Below are 20,143 nucleotides of genomic sequence, written 5' to 3' on the forward strand. Positions count from 1 at the left end.
TGATCAGGAGGCCCGCGCCGCGTCAAACCTAAGACGTAAACATAGGTAGCGACTATTCCTTCACCAAGCGCCCGGCACTAGAAATGAAAGTCACAAGTCTTTCGAATGAGACCTTAAAACGTATCCCATTGATACTGCTCAATGACCCTGAGTGCCGAGTGTAGGTCCAAATTTGTAGCCCTTCATAGGTATATGGTGACGTTTCTATATGAGTGCAAAATTCTCAAATGAGATGTTAAACAACATACAATCAATTAATTAACCTCCTTCACTGCCTTTAAACTTTCTTTGAGAAGTAAAGAAAGAGGATTTGGTAAAACATTTACAAGAACCCGCTATGTATCTTTGTTTGTAAGGATAAAACTTTCTTTTCTGATAAACATGCATCTGTGGTTTGTATCTATCCTAATTTTCCCCCACGAAGTTTTTTTAAGAAAAATATACTAAAGCGCAATGCATTGTTTACTGCTGAATATCTTTGTCGACACCAAGTTTGAGACATATTGTCTTTAATGTCTTGCCTAGTATATGTTTTCTGTATGTTTGAAAAATTCCGTCTGGATTCAGACTTTTAAAATCTTCACTGGAATGGAATAAATCATCGTTTAATTCTTGACAACAATGAAAAGAAGTAGTGCTATTTAACCTTGCTTAATTTGATCGCTGAAAGATGTTAAAATCAAGTGACTTATATTAGATGTGTTTTCTTATGTTGTTTGTACAATATTTAGGCTGTAAATCTGTACTTTGTGTCTTTGGACATGTATTGATGTCCTTAGAACAATATTTAGGCTGTAAATCAACATGTGTCTTTGGAACATGTATTGTTGTTAAATAGGCTGTAAAAGTCTACCTTGTGTTTTTGGAACTGTTTATTTGGAACATGCATTAATGTTTGTAATTAGGCTGTAATTTTTTTCTTTGTGCATTTGGAAAACGTATTGATGTCCTTAATACAATATTTAGGCTGTAAGTCTGCACAATGTGTCTTTGGAACATGTACTGACGTCGGATCCAGTGATTTCAACTGCGCATGTGCGGCCGGATATACTGGACGGCTGTGTGATACACTTGCTGGTTAGAAACCTTACTGCATGTATCGTCCTTGAATCATTAAAAAGAGTTAAAGAATTATTTTTGAGATTTTGTCGTCGAGACTTTGCAGGATCATCGAAAAATATTGAAATCAATCAAGCTTAAGTCATTTTAAACCAGAAAAAACATATCCTTAAAATGTAAACTCTCAAGATACATGATAACTACTCCTTTCTTAAAAGTTTTTTGTATCAATCATCGACAGTGTGTTACTTAATCTCTTGATTAAATTATTTTTATGCATGATGTTTCGTCTAAAAATGATAAATATATTCACTTGACAGGTTCCGGGGATATATTCTGTGACTTTGAAGGAGACGTGTGTGGCTTTAGCAACTTAAAATCAGACTCCTACGACTGGATTATAAAATCGGTATTGTTAATATAACAAGAATGGAGCATTCCTTTAAAGTGATTTATTGGGTCAGGTCATCACACCTTTGACGTCTTTGAACGCGTAAATGACGCATTAACTCGGAATCTGATCAACCTAGTCATGATAAAATTGATAGATGTTGGTTTAATATGCAAACAAAAATTTGGATATCTCACTGTAAAGTCAAAGTCAACAAAATGAAATAATAAACTGAAGCTAAATTTGAATCAAAATTTGGCAGAGGTGAACTAATCATTTTGATTGCTTGAGTGATTATACGTTGTTTAACGTCCCATTCGAGAAAGTTTCACTCATATAGAGACGTCATCAAATGCCGGTGAAAGGTTCAAAATTAGACCTATACTCAGCACTCAAGGTAATTGAGAGAGAAGGTTCTTTATCGTGCCAACGCCTACCGGTTTTTAAGATATCATCCAAAAGACTCGTGTCTATCACTTCTAATGCCAAATCTTTTGAGGAAAGCTGTGAATCATTTACATTAGCCCTACATTCATTATAAAGAAAAGGACAAAAAGAGAGATGCATCGTGCTTTATTATCAAGTTTGCATTTCATAGGGTTTCACTCCTTCTGGAGGCACTGGTCCTTCTCGAGCGAGGAGCGGATCCAACTATTTATATACAGAAATGTCATATCCTGTACCTACTGGGACTACATTTCATTACGAAACACCTTTCTTGACAGGTAATGCTATATGCTAATATATTTTAAAGATATTTATTGAAAAGACCCTATAGTGTAATCGTTTTTGCACAGATTATGCTCAAAAAACCTTTGTTGGGACCATTAAAATTGCCCGACATAATATTTTTGTAAAAATGAAAAAGTATTTTTCTGGTAAATTTGAAATTAATAAATTTTTATGCCTTCAAGTGGGACTTATGTTCGCAATATCTGAGGAAAATCCATTTTTTATCCTCTACTGATTTTAGAATTTAGTCAATTCAATTGTCATTAAAAAATTACATAGAAAGTTCCTCACAGTGAATAAATATAGCCAAGATACTGTACTTAAAGAGGGAGTGATTTTTTTTCAAAAATACATACAAGAGCATTGACTGAAAAATGAGACCTTTTTCAATCTTGCTTCTTCATATTTTTTTTAAACCAAAGCTGGTCAAAGATGCCTCGTGTTCTGGTATCATATGTATGGTTCCAGTATGGGAACCCTAAACGTGCTTCGGGATGCAACTATAGTGTGGACTAGAAGTGGAGATCAGGGGAATCAGTGGCAGAAAGCGGAATTAAACATACATGGATCAACAAACTACAAGGTAAAGTCAATTTAAGTCCACTTGTCTTTAATTAGTAAAATATCAATGTTTGTATTTTTGCAATCCTTAGCATTGCAATGTGTCATTTTTTATTTTACAATCGTTTTAACTGAACAAATCAAAAATAGATTAGCATGTTTATATATAACTAGTATTACTGGTCTTTCTGTCAATCAATAAGTCTAATGAATTATTGTCTATAAAATACTTTAGGTCACCTGAGTCACTGGTTTTCAGGGCTTAAATGTTCCATTTATACTGTACTTTTTCTATTAAAAAATACTAGTAATTAATTTGTATTTGTCATTTTTTAATTACACTTATATGTGAGACAGAACATTTTTTTGCCATCAATCAAGAGGCGACTGTCTTTAGACATTCATTTCGTTTGCCAGCTCCTTCCATCAATCAATTAAATTCACTTCAGAAGTATCCAGTTCTAAAAACATATTAATGGATACTACATCTGATTGATGGCAAAAGGATTTCAGTCTCCACACGAAATACACTGCTTCTCACTTGATTATATCTCAAGCCGAAAAGCTTTCATCCCCCACACACATTCAAGGGTGTATCTAAAGGTCTAGCCACCAAAATCCACCGCATCTGCTTTGTACAAGGAAGAGAACAATCTCATTCCCATTATTGCAAGAGATGCTACAAAGCCCACACCGTACAAACCGCTATTGATGAGATGGCAGGATACGACAGACAATACCTTTTACAATACAAAGCAATGAGGGTTCCCCTGTACCACCCCGTCCTTAAGAACTGGTATTCTTAAAAGGACCTGCCAATTCTTTACTCCAACAAAGACTTTCAGGAATCTCCATTGGCTGTCTATAGATGCCCGTGTTACTTAAAGGATATTACAGTACGTGTAAACATTAGGAACCCATTACCTAACGGGGATGACATAAGAAGCACAGCTCTGACACAGACAGTTTTAACAGCTTCCTTACAGTACAGAATATTAGGGAATGTATCCTGTCAAACAGATAATTGCTTATATATCATCAACTGCAAGGTTTGTCAAAAACAGTATATTTGGAAAACGGAAAGGTTCGCAGAGGAATCAATATTCACCATTCTGCAATTATGACCAAAAAAATCAATGGATGAAATATGGAACATTTCAGCCTCGAAGATCACAAATGAGAGGACTTGACGGTAGAAAGATTACGCAAGAGAAAGTAACAAAACAGTTTTCGAACGTTAGTCTAGCGATCGTGCAGACTGACCGGAGCACATTTGATAAAGAACAAGGTGCGGTTTCAATACAAATCTTGTCCTGTGTTTTTCTTAAAAATAAAAAAGATGTAAAAAATTAAAACTCATGCTTTCTGAATCATTGAAATTCCATGCAGAAAGATCATAAAAATCTTTTTCTCACATGACCTTCTAAATGCTAATTATGATGTCATAAACTTGTGCATTTTCCCGTATTTTTTTAAAAAGTTGCAGAAGACACCAATTTCCAATGGAATTTTCTTTCAGATAATATTGTCCACATGCATCGCCCACAAAAATTTTCAAATATGTGATTTTTCAAAGAACTTTACACAACATATCCGAAAATTAAAGTGGGCGACGGCGGTGGACACTATTTTCTTAAGGATTAAACCCTTGAAATGGGTCATTTTGAATCTTTTTCTGTTTAAAAAAGAGAAATGCCTCATATTAATGACGTCATATTTCCAGAATGGTACTCCTTCATGCCATATTCTTTCCTGATTTATCACAGTCATATACTCAACTAATATTTGAGCCAGTTTCAAATTTTTTTGAAAACTTTAAATTTTTAGGACACAATAAAGTTAAAACCATACCTTCTTCATCGTTTCTGGTTGGTAATTGTCTAGTTGTAACTCGCACAGGCCCTATGGACACCAACAAATGCAAATTTGTCATGTACGGGAAAAGATGAGCACGAGTTCCATTAACGTAAACCTACGTGTATACCTTACTTCAAGCAGACCTAGCATGCTTAAAGCGGACATCTCAGTCCAGTGGTATCTGTTCAGGGTTTTGAACGGTATCCGATAAGGTTTAACTGGATATTTACCACTACATTTGCTTGCACAATTAAACCATGCACACTTATTCCTAGCAATAGTTATATATCTCATGAATCTAATCTTGATGTTTGAAGTAAAAATTGATTTGTTTATATAAATACAATAGGTAATTTTTGAGGCAATAAGGGGGAGTGATTACCAAAGTGATATTGCCATAGATGATATTTCCTTGACCTCAGCTGCGTGTGGTAAGTACAAATCCATCTTCAGCTAGTAGGCTGAACAGCAACGACTATACTTAAATCTGTTGGTGCAATGCATTATTTTTTCGTTTTTTAAAATCAAGTTTATATGGTTGTTTTAAATCCATGCAAATTTATTTATCTAGGTACTCCTACAACATCATCTACTACTACTACTACTACTACTACAACTACTACTACTACTACACCATCAACAACAACAACTACACCAACAACAACAACTAGTCAACCAGAAGAAATCGGTAAGTTGAAATTGAACAAAGTACCTTAAGTACATCTCTCAAAGATAAAAAAAGGTACTCTTACATCATCATCTACCACTACTACTAATGCTACTACTTCTACTACTACTACACCTTCAACAGCAACAACAACTACATCATCATCAACAACTACACCATCAACAACTACATCATCATCAACAACTACACCATCAACAACAACTACACCATCATCAACAACTACACCATCAACAACTACATCATCATCAACAACTATGCCATCAACAACAACTACACCATTAACAACTACAACACCTTCAACAACAACTACACCATCAACAACAACTACACCATCAACAACTAGATCATTATCAACAACTACACCATCATCAACAACTACACCATCAACAACTACATCATCATCAACAACTACACCATCAACAACAACTACACCATCATCAACAACTACACCATCAACAACTACATCATCATCAACAACTACACCATCAACAACAACTACACCATTAACAACTACTACACCTTCAACAACAACTACACCATCAACAACAACTACACCATCAACAACTATACCATCAACAACTACATCATCATCAACAACTACACCATCAACAACTACATCATCATCAACAACTACACCATCAACAACAACTACACCATCAACAACTACATCATCATCAACAACTACACCATCAACAACAACTACACCATCATCAACAACTACACCATCAACAACAACTACACCATCAACAACTACACCATCAACAACAACTACACCATCATCAACAACTACACCATCAACAACTACATCATCATCAATAACTACACCATCAACAACAACTACACCATTAACAACTACTACACCATCAACAACAACTACACCATCAACAACTACATCATCATCAACAACTACACCATCAACAACTACTACACCATCAACAACAACTACACCATTAACAACAACTACACCATCAACAACTACTACACTAACAACAACAATTACACCATCAACAACAACTATGCCATCAACAACAACTACACCATTAACAACTACAACACCTTCAACAACAACTACACCATCAACAACAACTACACCATCAACAACTAGATCATTATCAACAACTACACCATCATCAACAACTACACCATCAACAACTACATCATCATCAACAACTACACCATCAACAACAACTACACCATCATCAACAACTACACCATCAACAACTACATCATCATCAACAACTACACCATCAACAACAACTACACCATTAACAACTACTACACCTTCAACAACAACTACACCATCAACAACAACTACACCATCAACAACTATACCATCAACAACTACATCATCATCAACAACTACACCATCAACAACTACATCATCATCAACAACTACACCATCAACAACAACTACACCATCAACAACTACATCATCATCAACAACTACACCATCAACAACAACTACACCATCATCAACAACTACACCATCAACAACAACTACACCATCAACAACTACACCATCAACAACAACTACACCATCATCAACAACTACACCATCAACAACTACATCATCATCAATAACTACACCATCAACAACAACTACACCATTAACAACTACTACACCATCAACAACAACTACACCATCAACAACTACATCATCATCAACAACTACACCATCAACAACTACTACACCATCAACAACAACTACACCATTAACAACAACTACACCATCAACAACTACTACACTAACAACAACAATTACACCATCAACAACAACTACACCATCAACAACAACTACACCATCATTTAAACAATGTGCTTAAATGTTTTGGAATTTATACAAAAGTCAAAATTTCATTGGCGGATATCAATCAAATTTATCATAGTGTATTCTCAAGCAAATTACCTTCATCTTAAAAGTTTTTTTTAAAAAGGTAACCTTGATGCAAAATAAGATAATATGAGAAATATAAAATGAATAGTTGCTTAAAATTCTTCCTTATATTCAAACCAAAATTTTAACATTTGGTTGCAGAAACATTATGTTATCAACTCACGTATAAAAACATTTTTTTTCCAGATCAAATAAATTGCGACTTCGAAGATGGGAATTGTGAACTAAGTAATCCTAAATCACAAGCTTACAACTGGATAATTATCTCGGTAATGTACATTTTTTGTAACTTGGCAATCTTATATATATATATATATATATATATATATATATATATATATATATATATATATATATATATATATATATATATATATATATATATATATATAATTTACGAGAAAATTTGTAAAATACCTACAGTTTTGATATAATTTTACAGGGAGGGACACCATCACGCTCTACAGGACCCTATAGTGCACACGGAGGAACTAAATATCTTTATGTGGAAACCTCTTCTCCTGTCCCCTCTGGAAACAAATTTTACTTCGAATCTCCATTTATTGTTGGTACGTCATCATCTATAGAAATGCACATGTATGGACACATAATTTTAGTTTTTAAGATAACGTTAAAAAATATAAGGGTGCATATGAACTAAACAAAAAAACTGAATTTATCATTTGTAAAGGCCCGTAGAACACGGGGGGGGGGGGGCACTCCCCCGGCACTCCCCCCACTTTTTCTGAGGATAGTATTTCTACAGTAAATTTTTTAGACCCCCCCCCCCCCACTTAATGTTGTAAGGTCGAGCACTGATTTATTCCATGATTTGGACAGTAAATTAGCCAGAGCTCCAGATAAGGTGCGTATTAACAGAAATATGCATTGCCAATTTTTCAAAATACGCATTAAAAATTTAAATTAAAAAAGCATCCAAATTTTCGTTCTTGACGCGTCGCGTCGATATTATCAAAATTTGCGCGCAACACGCATGGTGTCTAATTTATCCTTTTTCACTGTTTATCAAACAGTTCTTATGTATTTACCATTTTCTGTAGCCATAATATCATCTGAAGTCCGCCGACAACCTTTATTCATTTATGAAAATAATTGCTTTTTTGCTTTCCACATGCTCCTGTGCTAAAAATAGCGCCGCACGACTTATAATGCAAACGACAGGTAACTATAAAACTTTTACCTCGATCGATGACAACAATTTATATAGCAAAATCTAAAATATATTTTTGATAACATAAAAATAAAATGAAATTTTCTTGGTAACTCTTGCTACGATCAATAAATGGAGTTGTGTGTGCACATGGTAACTTTGCCTACCGTATCGTCTTTCTGGTGAAAGAAACGAAATGTTTCTCAGTTATAGCTAAAACCTGACAATTTTTAAAAAAAAATTTCATTAACCTAATTGATAAATGCAGAAACTATGGTGGCATATTTCTGCCCCTTGTGTTAAAGTTATTTTTCTATCAAATATGTCGACATGCAAGATAAATATGTTGACATGCAAGATAGTTATGTTAACATGCAACATAACTATGTTGACGTGCAAGAAAATTGCAATCAAATAAAAATTATAAAAAATCTTCAAAAATCGTAAATATCGCCCACATGTGACATCCAACATGCTAGATGCTATTTATTTATGTAAACATGCATTTTATTTATGTTAACATGCGAGATAAATATGTTGATATGCAACTTATTTATGTCAACATGCAACTTGGTTATGTTGACATGCAAGATAAATATGTCGACATCCAACATAAAAAACGTTTTATAATGTACGGTCACGTTTCTGAATCGCCAGGACATTTTATCTAAGGAAATTCAATTTATACTTTGTTGTCCACCTCATATTATAGAAAATAATTTAAGCTGCAACAATTGCTTGAATAAATTTCGATCATTAAAATCAACTTCAATTTTACCGACAGAAAAAAAAACAGAACCGTGCCTCATTGCACGTGTCTTGGGTAGTAACGAATCTGCACGCTCGCACAAATGTTCAAAGTTGCGTATCACATAATTTCTTTTGCATTTAAATTTAATCATTTAATTCAAAATCTTATCATTTTGAAAATAGATCATATTTAAAAAAGTATATATCCAAAATGAAATCACAAATCGATCATATTCATTGTAAACTTTTTCGCCATTTCTGGGTCTTCAGACACTTATATCGATTTGTGATTTCATTTTTGGATATTTACTTTTTTAAAATTATATATATATATCCGCTGCTCAACATAACTAAGTTGCATGTTGACATAAATAAGTTGCATGTTGACATAAATAACTTGCATGTTAACATACCTAAGTTGCATGTTGACATAAATAACTTGCATGCCAACATATTTATTTCGCATGTCAACATAAATAACTTGCATGTTGACGTAAAAAAAGTAACATCTAGCATATTGGAAGTCACCTGTTGGGCAATATTTGAGATTTTTTTATAATTCTTATTTGATTGCAATTTTCTTGCATGTTAACATAGTTATGTTGCATGTTGACATATTTATCTTGCATATCAACATATTTATCTTGCATGTCGACATATTTGACAGAAAAATAGCTTGCACACATTGGGCAGAAATATGTCACCATAAGAAACTGTCCTTTTTTGACATTCTTCTTTCAAGCACTTATTTCGATAAAAGCTCAAAATCACATTAGATGTCAAAAGAGCAATAGGTTAACAAAATTGATTTATTTTCTGAAAAGCAAAATCTGCTTTGGTTTGAAAATCAGGGAGTAAACACACTTTGGGATAAAAAAAAATATCTGGAGCTCTGATTAGTTTCTTTTTTTGGACCCCCCCCCCCCACTTTTGGTTAGTTTAGTTTTTTTTTGTTTTTGCTTGTAAGATTTCTTTGGACGTTCTCTCCTTTTAAAACCGTTGCTACGGGTCTGCTTGTAGGCATTAAGAGATTGGCCTGTTAATTCAGTTTGCAAAAGGTTTATTTACTAGTATCTGAAATTCCTTAAATTAGATCATATTAATCATTAATAATTAGTTTTTTAAATATTACGATAAGTTTCTATTTTTGCACATATATGCTTTTTTACAGTTCCATCGTGATTAATTTATTTATGCCTTTAGGCGGATCTAGATGTTTGACTTTCTGGTATCATATGTATGGTACTGCTATGGGAACACTTAAAGTTCTACAGAATGGAAATCCAGTCTGGACTAGAACCGGAGATCAAGGACTTGCTTGGATAAGAGCTGATGTCAACATAGGAACAGCGTCACGTTACAAAGTACCTTTATCTGTAGAACTACTATAGTTAAAAAATCTCATGTATATCTTACTTTGTAATTATAGTATACTTACAAACTACAAAAGAATATGCACTGTGAGATTTTTTGTGAAAGGTATTCTAAAGTTCGAAAATAAGCATTGAAATTCAATAATGCACAGTCTCTTATTAATAGCAATATATTTGTTTGTTTGTATGTTGTTTAACGTCCCTCTCGAGAATTTTTCACGCATATGGAGAAGCCACCACTTTCCGGTAGATAGCTGCAAATTATGTCCCATACTCGGCACTTACGGCCATTGAGCAGTGAGGGATCTTTTTCGTGCCAGCACCTACTGCGACACGGGACCTCGGTTTATACGGTCTCATCCGAAGGACCGGTCTCCACGTCCCACAGTGGGATTCGAACCCGCGACGTAAAGATCAACTCCTTACTCTGCGACTCTGGAGCAGATGCTCTAACCACTGCGCCACGCAGGCGACTAATAGCAATATAAAATAAATTTTAAATCAACAAAGATTTATCTGTCTGACATACATGTATATTTTGACTTGTTTGACACTTAACACTTATTTGAGAGGTAATAACTGATACATTATCATTATATACAACAAGATATCGTTTGAGGCCACCAAAGGAACCAGCTACACCAGTGATATAGCACTGGATGATATCTCTACAACAACAGGGGCTTGTATTGCAAGTAAGAGTAATATGTAAATTAAAAATTGTTGTATTAAACTTCTTCACATTCTTATATCACCTATAGACCGAACTGAGTTTTACTGATCAAAATTTGTCTGTTGTTTGTTGTTATCTTCGTCGTTGGCGTCAATATCGTCTTGATTTCATTTTCTTCTCCAGAACCAATGCGCCAATTTCAACCAAACTTGACACAGTGTATCTTTGGGTAAAAGAGATTTAAATTTGTCAAAATAAAGGGCAATAACCTTTTTGAAAGGGGATAAATTCAAGAAAATGTAAAAAAAAAAAAAAATCTTCTCAAGTACCATTGGGCTAGAAAAAATGAAACTTGTGAAAGCTTCCAGATATTGTGTAGATTCTAAATTGTTTAAATCAAATCCCCCGAGGGTAGACTGTTCCCACAGCTAGGGATCAGAGTATTACATGGGAATACGTATTAGGAATATACATGTATGCTTCAAAATGTTCTCAAGAATAGCAGGGCAATGATTAGGGAAAGGATGAAATATGCATACAGGGAAATGATGAAACAACAATAGGGTATCAAAGTTTAACATGGGTATATATAAGAAAAATAAAATATATAAATCCGTCCTTTCGTGAGCAATGGGGTCTTGATTAGTGCTATTGATATGCAAACATAGTCAATTTGATTTTTATACCCCAGGGGTACGATTAGGCCTCAATAGAAATTAAAAAAAAAGACGCCGTGGTCATGATCAATATTGAATGTGCAAGCATCCTCAGGTAGTGTAGATTCTTCAAATCCTGACACCCCCCACCCGGTTTAAGGTGGGGTCAGTGCATGGAAGAACAGTCGGGCCAAAGTTAATAAGTGAGCTTTTGTGGCCCTTTTGGTCTATTGTTTTAACAATGAACCGTAATGGTGGCAAATGAAATGCAATTTCTATGTTAAGGTCAAGATCTAGTAAATGAAAGGTGCCTACAGATTTCTCAAATTTGAGAAATAGATTCCTTTAATGGTGCTTTATAACTTTAGCTTGGTCAGATAAGGTGTTTCGGGGCATAATTTGTAGATGAACAAGACGAAAAATCATATTTTAAACTGTCATTTTCAATGGAAAATTAACAAAACTAGTCATGAATACGGGAGTTTTTTTTTCCATATCAGACAAAGAAATGCATCCAGATTGCCTACAGTCTCTCAGAAAACGATAATTTGTATGTTCTTGGCCTCTTCTTTAAAATAATATTAAATTGAATATAGGTATCGGGATTACTTTTCACATGATTTCAAATTGAGTTCTATGAAAGTACTTTATTTTCTACAAAATTCTACTAGAGCCGTAAAGTACGGGAAAAAGAAAGTTAAAATTGATTATGACGTCATAATGGATCTAGCACCAAAAAGTTAGTCTGAAGTCATTTACTAGATCTTGACCTTAAAAGCCAAAAAATATGTTCTTGTGAATGTAGAAAAAAAATCTGTAAACTAAAAAAATAAATGCTTGAAGAAATTTATCAACTTTCAAACTATCCAAGTTTATAAACTTCCATATAATCCATCATACAGACCCTCACAGAATCATAAATGTTTTTTTAAGGACAGATAAATTGTGACTTCGAAGATGATGATTGTCTACTTCGTAATCCCCCAACACAAACTTACAACTGGAATATCATTTCGGTAACATGCACTGTTTATTTAACTCGAATATTTCATTGAGTACTAATATTGTTTTAAAATACTATTGGTGCACAGACCTGTACAAATGTCTTTTTTGATATAAATTATATCGTTTCCTAGGGAGCAACACCTTCGAGCAATACAGGGCCATCTGGTGCCAAGGTTGGATCTAATTATTTGTATGCAGAAACGTCTTCCCCAGTACCCGTAGGGAATAGATTTCTTTATGAATACCAATTCGAAAATGGTAGGTCTTTACATAAAGAGAAAAAGTATCTTTAAAGGTGCTTGGACACAGATTTGAAGTTAATATTTTCTCAAATTTTCTGTATAATTTCATGACTTATATGTTGCTATAGCATTTCATACTAAAATAAAATAAAAATCTTATTTCATATCGAAGTTATTGAAACTTCAAATTTCTGGACGCGTTTGATTGACACACCCTTGCACTTTCACATATTTTAATTTTATTCTTAATACTTAAGAAAAGTGGCAATTTTGTTGTGTATTAATGAAAAATATCAAAACTATAATTCAGAAAATTCAGAGTAGAAATGTTCGAAAGCAAAACCACTCACAGTATTGTCATTCCGTGCTCAGTGGTGTGTGCAGACTTTAACAATTGAACACACCCGGTGAATCGTAAACATTAACAATAACAGAGCTCGTGCCCTGTTTACAAAAACAGTTTACGTTTCACGGGTGTATTCAATTTGTTAAACTCTATACACAACACTGAGCACGGGCTGACGATATTAATGAGGGGGTTTGCTTTCGAACATTTCTACTCTGAATTTTCTGGATTATAGATGTAATGTTTTTCATTAATACACAACAAAATCGTTTCTTTTCTTAAATATTAAGGATAAAGATAAAATTTGTGAAAGTGCAAGGATGTGTTAATCAAACGCGTCCAGGAATTCGTAGTTCCAATAATTTCCAGATAAAATAAGTTTTTAATTATATTTTCCTGTGAAATGCTATTGCAATATATAAGTCGTGATATTATACAGAAAATTTGAGAAAACATTAACTTCAAATCTGTGTCTAAGCACCTTTAATTAATATCAAAAAGCAAGACATTATTTGCAATGCCATATCTTTTGTTTTAAGCATACGTACGTAAGATATCTAATTACTCGGTGATTAATGAATGTACATGTGTATTATGATAGGCGGATCCAGGTGTCTGAGGTTCTGGTACCATATGTATGGCACTGGAATGGGAACACTTAGCGTTCTACAGAATGGAAATCCGGTGTGGACTAAAACAGGGAATCAAGGGAACCAGTGGATGGAAGTTTATGTAAACATAGGAACAACAACAAATTACAAGGTGCGCAGAAAATAACAAACTTCCTTTATTTGTGGTCAGTCCCTGTATTAGCCTAAAATCTTCAGTATTGAAGCTTATTAAGCTTTTTTTAAATAAAGTGCAATTGCGTAAATATATATATATATATATATATATATATATATATATATATATATATATATATATATATATATATATATATATATATATATATATTGAAAGAGGGAGAGAGAAATTGAGGAGAGAGAGAGAGAAACTGACTATGTTACATTTATATACAGATTTCGTTTGAGGCAGTAAAAGGAAACGATTATGCAAGTGATATTGCACTAGATGATATCTCTACATCAAGTGGAAGCTGTGGTGAGTACATAGTTAAAAATCAAGTTTGCATTTTATTCCGCTTCAGTGATATTTGATGGAATTATTGTCTTTTCTTTAATTTTAAGGGCCGGTAACCAGATCAAACTTGTCTGCAAAGGGGAGGGGGGGGAGAGAATTGATTGAATGCAATATTCTCAGAAAGCTTGTTTTACAAGTTGTGTTTTTGAGTAAGATCTGGTCTTCATTATTTGCCTCCATTTTTTCCCATTCGGATTTGAATCGGGAGTGTTACACTGTTACAGGACAACAAAAGTGTAGAAACTATATTTCGTTTGAGAAAATCTCTTGTGTTTTTTTTTTGAGTTATGGCATACTGCTACATAATATATGCAAACACATTGTGGGGAATACATAAGCAAATATGGTTTCAAAACCTTTCAGTATCTTCTAATGAGCGTAGGGAAGTTTTGCAAATGCAAAAAATGTATTGCATTTTCTATAATAATGCGACCTAGGAGACAATTCCGACTGAAACCCAGTTTAAGGTGGGATTGAAGGAATTTGGTAATATCAGCTAAAATGCCATGTGGAATATACTTTAACGAGAATGGTACTCAATTCAAAAACGTTCTGTAAAATTTTAGCACATAACATGCCTAACTGCCTAACTGCATTTAGGTCGTTGCTCGCGTGAAAAGGGGAGCAACTAATTACTACATCCATATCTATTCTTCAGTAGCCAAAAATGTGCATGAAATAATTGTGCATAAAAGTATTTTAGGTTAATTTTTTTTTAGCATTCATTCTTGTCTTAACTGAATTCCAATGAAAAATTCATAGTGAAATTTGTTTTGGTCACAATTCTCTCTTATTAAAAAATAATTTATGACTAATTTAAAGTCAATCGAAAAAGGAGGACACGTTAAAAACATCTCTCTAATCTTAATCAAAATGGTATGTCAACATCAAAGGAAAAGTCTATTTATGTTGCTATCGGACTGAAGTTTTGATATAAGAAACCTTTCAACAAAATATTTTCCTACAGCTATAGAAAGAACAGACTTAAAATGCATATGTCCCAAGAAATTCCTTTTTTTTAATTTGTCTTGAAATTTCTTCAAATTAACTTACCAGGAATTGTTAATAATTATTTACTCCCTTCAGCTTGATTTTCTGGTTGTACCTTTCTGTTATGTTTGTAGGTTGCGCGGCTGCGCCCTGTGTATATGGAACTTGTAATGACGTCGGAAATGATGACTTTTCTTGTTCCTGTAATAGCGGTTACACAGGGAGGCTCTGTGATACAATTGATGGTACAGTTGTGCATGATTATATTAAAAAAACATTTTGATTCTCTTTGCTCATACACATGAATATTTTCTCCATTGTTAAGACAAAGGTTTTTACCTTCCTGCCTTGTATTTGAATATTTTCTCCATTGTTTAGATAAACGTTTCACCTTCCTGCCTGGTATTTGAATATTTTCTCCATTGTTTAGACAAAAGTTTGACCTTCCTGCCTGGTATTTGAATATTTCCTCCTTTTTTAAGACAAAGGTTTTACCTTGCTTTCTGGTATTTGAATATTTCCTCCATTTTTTAGACAAAGGTTTTACCTTCCTGTCTGGTATTTGAATATTTTCTTCATTGTGTAGACAAGGTTTGACCTTCCTGCCTGGTATTTGAATATTTCCTCCATTGTGTAGACAAAGGTTTTACCTTCCTGCCTGGTATTTGAATATTTCCTCCATTGTGTAGACAAAGGTTTTACCCTCCTGCCTGGTATTTGAAGTTTTACTGTGTCTTTTTTTCTGTGACTATATTCTCCCGTCTTTATCACTCCCTTGGACTCCCCCCGCCCCCCCCCCCCCCCCGGAAAAAAAAATAAATTTATTTATTTAAACTCGCCAAAAAATCAAAAATTAAAGTGCAAACATTTCTGTAATGTTTACAGAGTTAGTATGAAGGACCCTCTCTACACTGCACCCTATTTTCAGGGTACTTTTGTGTAATTAGACTGATCTACCATTTGACATAAAAGTAGAATAAATTGTAATCTGAACTAAATCACATCATTTGAAATAAATCCAAGTATTCTAAACATTATATTAGACCAAGATAGAGTATTTGAAAACTTAATTGCATGTATTTTATTCATTTGAGTAAGAGAAGGCATTTTTTTTTCTATTACTTCATTGTCTTTGAAGATTTTTCCTGAATAAAAAAGGCACGCTCCCTATATTAAAAATGACTTAGTTAATTTCAAAATATCCTCCTTTATGCTAAATAATTTTCTCTAAGTCCCAACAACATTTTTTATCAGTGTACAGAGGGTCCTTAAAAGTATAAAAAAAAAATCCACAGAATACAAAGCGTCGATATTTCAACTCGTTTTTATACCAAAATCGCCAAATATTCCCGGCATTAAAACTATCAATTACGGCATTGACACTAACTATGGTCATATCTGGAATTTTTTAAAATGCTGATTTGCGTTCAGGTTTTGTAGCATGAAGATTAAGTAAGGTTCAAAGATTTCACCAGATGTAATATTTTGGGGCAAAGAATAGAAATTTAATTTCAGGAATTTTCTTTTAAATTATCTCATATTACATTTCTTTTCAGATGTCATTTGCAATTTTTAAGAATATTAACCGGTACCTATATCTTACAGAAAGACTTAATTTTGAGGCAAAGTAAAGCTAATGATGAAAATTAGTTAAGATGTAAACTCTTGCCAAAATCAAATTGTGCAAATTCTTTATTTATCCCCTCACTTGAATAAACGATATTGTTCATCTTAATGAATAATCACAGCTTTCAAAGAACATTTTTAGGTCACCTGAGTCACTCAGGTGACCTATTGCTATCTGTTTTCATCCGTCGTCGTGCGTCGTCCGTCTTGCGTTAACATTTAAACATTTTCAGCTTCTTCTCTGAAACCACTCAACCAATTTTAACCAATTTTGGCATATAGCATCTATGGGTAAAGGGGAACAAAAATTGTGAATTTCATGGTCCCTGCCCCCCTGGGGCCTGAGGAGTGGGGCTGAAACCACCAAAATTAATGCAATCTTAAAAAATCTTCTTCTTTACTCCTGGAAATCAAGCAATCAAACTGTTGACATGATTGTAATAAGCATTGAGCCCTCTACCAAAATTGTGAAATTCATGGCCCCAGGGTCAGGGGTTCCGGTGCTAGGGCGGGGCTATATAGATCATATAGTGAAAGTGCATTATTTCTTTGAAAATCTTCTTCTCTACTACTGGGTACTATTGAAACAAATTAAATACATAGTTATGATAAGCAAGGGTGACTCTACCAAAATTGTGAATTTCATGGCCCCAGGGTCAGGGGTTCCGGTGCTAGGGCGGGGCTATATAGATCATATAGTGAAAGTGTATTATTTCTTTGAAAATCTTCTTCTCTACTCCTGGGTATTATTGAAACAAATTGAATACATAGTTATGATAAGCAAGAGTGACTCTACCAAAATTGTGAATTTCATGGCCCCAGGGTCAGGGGTTCTGGTGCTAGGGCGGGGCTATATAGATCATATAGTGAAAGTGCATTATTTCTTTAAAAATCTTCTTCTCTACTCCTGAGTATTATTTAAACAAATTCAATACATAGTTATGATAAGCAAGAGTGACTCTACCAAAATTGTGAAATTCGTAGCCCCAGGGTCAGGGGTTCTGGTGCTAGGGTGGGGCTATATAGATCATATAGTGGAAGTGCATTATTTCTTTGAAAATCTTCTTCTCTACTACTGGATATTATTTAAACAAATTAAATACATAGTTATGATAAGCAAGGATGCCTCTTCCAAAATTGTGAATTTCATGGACCCTGGATCAGGGGTTCCGGTGTTAGGATGGGGCTCTATTTATTATATAGTGAAAATGCATTAATGTTTTAAAAATCTTCTTCTCTGCTCCTGGGTATTATTTAAACAAATTAAGTACATTGTTATGGTAAGCAAGGATGCCTCTTCCAAAATTGTGAAATTCATGGCCCCAGGGACAGGGGTTCTGGTGCTAGGGCGGGGCCATATATATCCTATAGTGAAGGTGAATTATTTCTTTAAGAATCTTCTTCTCTGCCCCTGGGTATTATTTAAACAAACTATTAGTACATTGTTATGATACGCAAGGATGCCTCTTCCAAAATTGTGAATTTCATGGCCCCGGGGTCAAGGGTTCTGAAAAAAAAGGGGGGCTCTATTGATTATATAGTGAAGAAGCAAAATTTCTCTGAAAATATTCTTTTCTGCTTCTGGTTAAAAAGCAAAGAAGCTAAGTGTATAGTTATGATGAGCAAGAGTGCTTCTTTCAGAGTAGTGAATTGCATGACCCCTTTGTCAGATGTGCTCATGTAAGGGTGGGGCTCTTGATAATATAGTGAAAAAGCATTAATTCTATTAGATAATCCTGTCTGCTCCTTAGTGTTAAGCAGATAAACAAAGTGATTACTTATGATGACCAAACTTCTGGTCCCAGGGTGAGAGGCTCTGGTGTTTCTCGATGGGGAAGGGGGGGGGGGGGGCTCTATTGATAATATGAACAGGGTATTATTTAATCTCGGACCTATTATTTGGCTCGGACTTTGAATAATTTTCAAATTTCAGTGTAGAAGATTTATTTAGAAGTTAGAAAAACAAATATTGATGATTTTTTGTGTAGAACTATGTAGTTAGAAATAAGTCTTGAAATTAACACATATTTTTCTTTGTAGAAACTGGTCTTCCTAGGTATAAAGTTATTATGTGCATGTTTTAATTTAAATTTTGTGTTTTTTTAATTTGTAATAATGTTTTCTTGATTTTCTTATTTAGTGCTGTTTTTATGTTTTGGAAATGGGGTTAGAACTTTGAAGTTTGTGTAATGGGTTCTAAGAGGGTTAGTCGTGCGGCGCACGGACTAACCCATTTGCGCATTTGTCGAAATGGTACCTATCCAAGGCCCTTGATTTTTTCATATAAACCGTTTTTCAAGCCTGGGAGTGTGAATAGTCCGATTCTATAAAAAAAAATCCCTGGCGCAGTGTCACTAAAATCTGCCAATAATGTCACGATACCGATAAAAGGCCGAGATCACAGCATAGCGTTACCTTATGCACAAGTCCTTCACTAGACTAGCTCTGCGCTCCACATTTCACGTTTGGCCTCCGTGAAATAGTAAATATTATATTCCGTAACCATAAATTATGGTTCTTTAGTAAGCTCCGGTAAAATAAAAGATTGTTTTAAAACATGCGCAAATGGGTTAGTCCGTGCGCCGCACGACTAACCCTCTTAGAACTCATTACAAAAACTTCAAAGTTCTAACCCCATTTCCAAAACATAAAAACAGCACTGAATAAGAACAAAATAAATCAAGAAAACATTATTACAAATTAAAAAAAACACACAATTTAAATCAAAACATGCACATAATAACTTTATACCTAGGAAGACCAGTTTCTACAAAGAAAAATATGTGTTAATTTCAAGACTTATTTCTAACTACATAGTTCTACACAAAAAATCATCAATATTTGTTTTTCTAACTTCTAAATAAATCTTCTACATTGAAATTTGAAAATTATTTTAAGTCCGAGCCAAATAATAGGTCCGAGATTAAATAATACCCTGTTATATAGTGAATCTGTAGTAAAAATGCATTATTTCTTTAAAAATCTT

The 20,143-nt window shown here is 34.0% G+C and overlaps 1 protein-coding gene across 1 annotated transcript in view; it reads left to right on the forward strand.

The window, feature by feature from the left end:
* Nucleotides 1-20,143, forward strand: part of LOC133204441 (MAM and LDL-receptor class A domain-containing protein 1-like) — a 45,427-nt gene that overhangs the window by 11,042 nt on the left and 14,242 nt on the right. Inside the window, exons 7-21 of the mRNA XM_061340168.1 lie at nucleotides 967-1,077; nucleotides 1,380-1,468; nucleotides 2,049-2,175; nucleotides 2,605-2,765; nucleotides 4,950-5,031; nucleotides 5,172-5,288; nucleotides 7,369-7,451; nucleotides 7,625-7,751; nucleotides 10,307-10,467; nucleotides 11,084-11,171; nucleotides 12,739-12,821; nucleotides 12,942-13,068; nucleotides 14,000-14,160; nucleotides 14,421-14,502; nucleotides 15,666-15,776. Of these exons, the coding sequence (XP_061196152.1) occupies nucleotides 967-1,077; nucleotides 1,380-1,468; nucleotides 2,049-2,175; nucleotides 2,605-2,765; nucleotides 4,950-5,031; nucleotides 5,172-5,288; nucleotides 7,369-7,451; nucleotides 7,625-7,751; nucleotides 10,307-10,467; nucleotides 11,084-11,171; nucleotides 12,739-12,821; nucleotides 12,942-13,068; nucleotides 14,000-14,160; nucleotides 14,421-14,502; nucleotides 15,666-15,776 (1,710 nt within the window). The remainder of the gene's footprint in view (nucleotides 1-966; nucleotides 1,078-1,379; nucleotides 1,469-2,048; nucleotides 2,176-2,604; nucleotides 2,766-4,949; nucleotides 5,032-5,171; nucleotides 5,289-7,368; nucleotides 7,452-7,624; nucleotides 7,752-10,306; nucleotides 10,468-11,083; nucleotides 11,172-12,738; nucleotides 12,822-12,941; nucleotides 13,069-13,999; nucleotides 14,161-14,420; nucleotides 14,503-15,665; nucleotides 15,777-20,143) is intronic.

Source organism: Saccostrea echinata, unplaced genomic scaffold (genome assembly GCF_033153115.1).
Source record: "Saccostrea echinata isolate AGI-Se365-2 ecotype Australia unplaced genomic scaffold, CSIRO_AGI_Sech_v1 ptg000053l, whole genome shotgun sequence".
Classification (NCBI taxonomy): domain Eukaryota; kingdom Metazoa; phylum Mollusca; class Bivalvia; order Ostreida; family Ostreidae; genus Saccostrea; species Saccostrea echinata.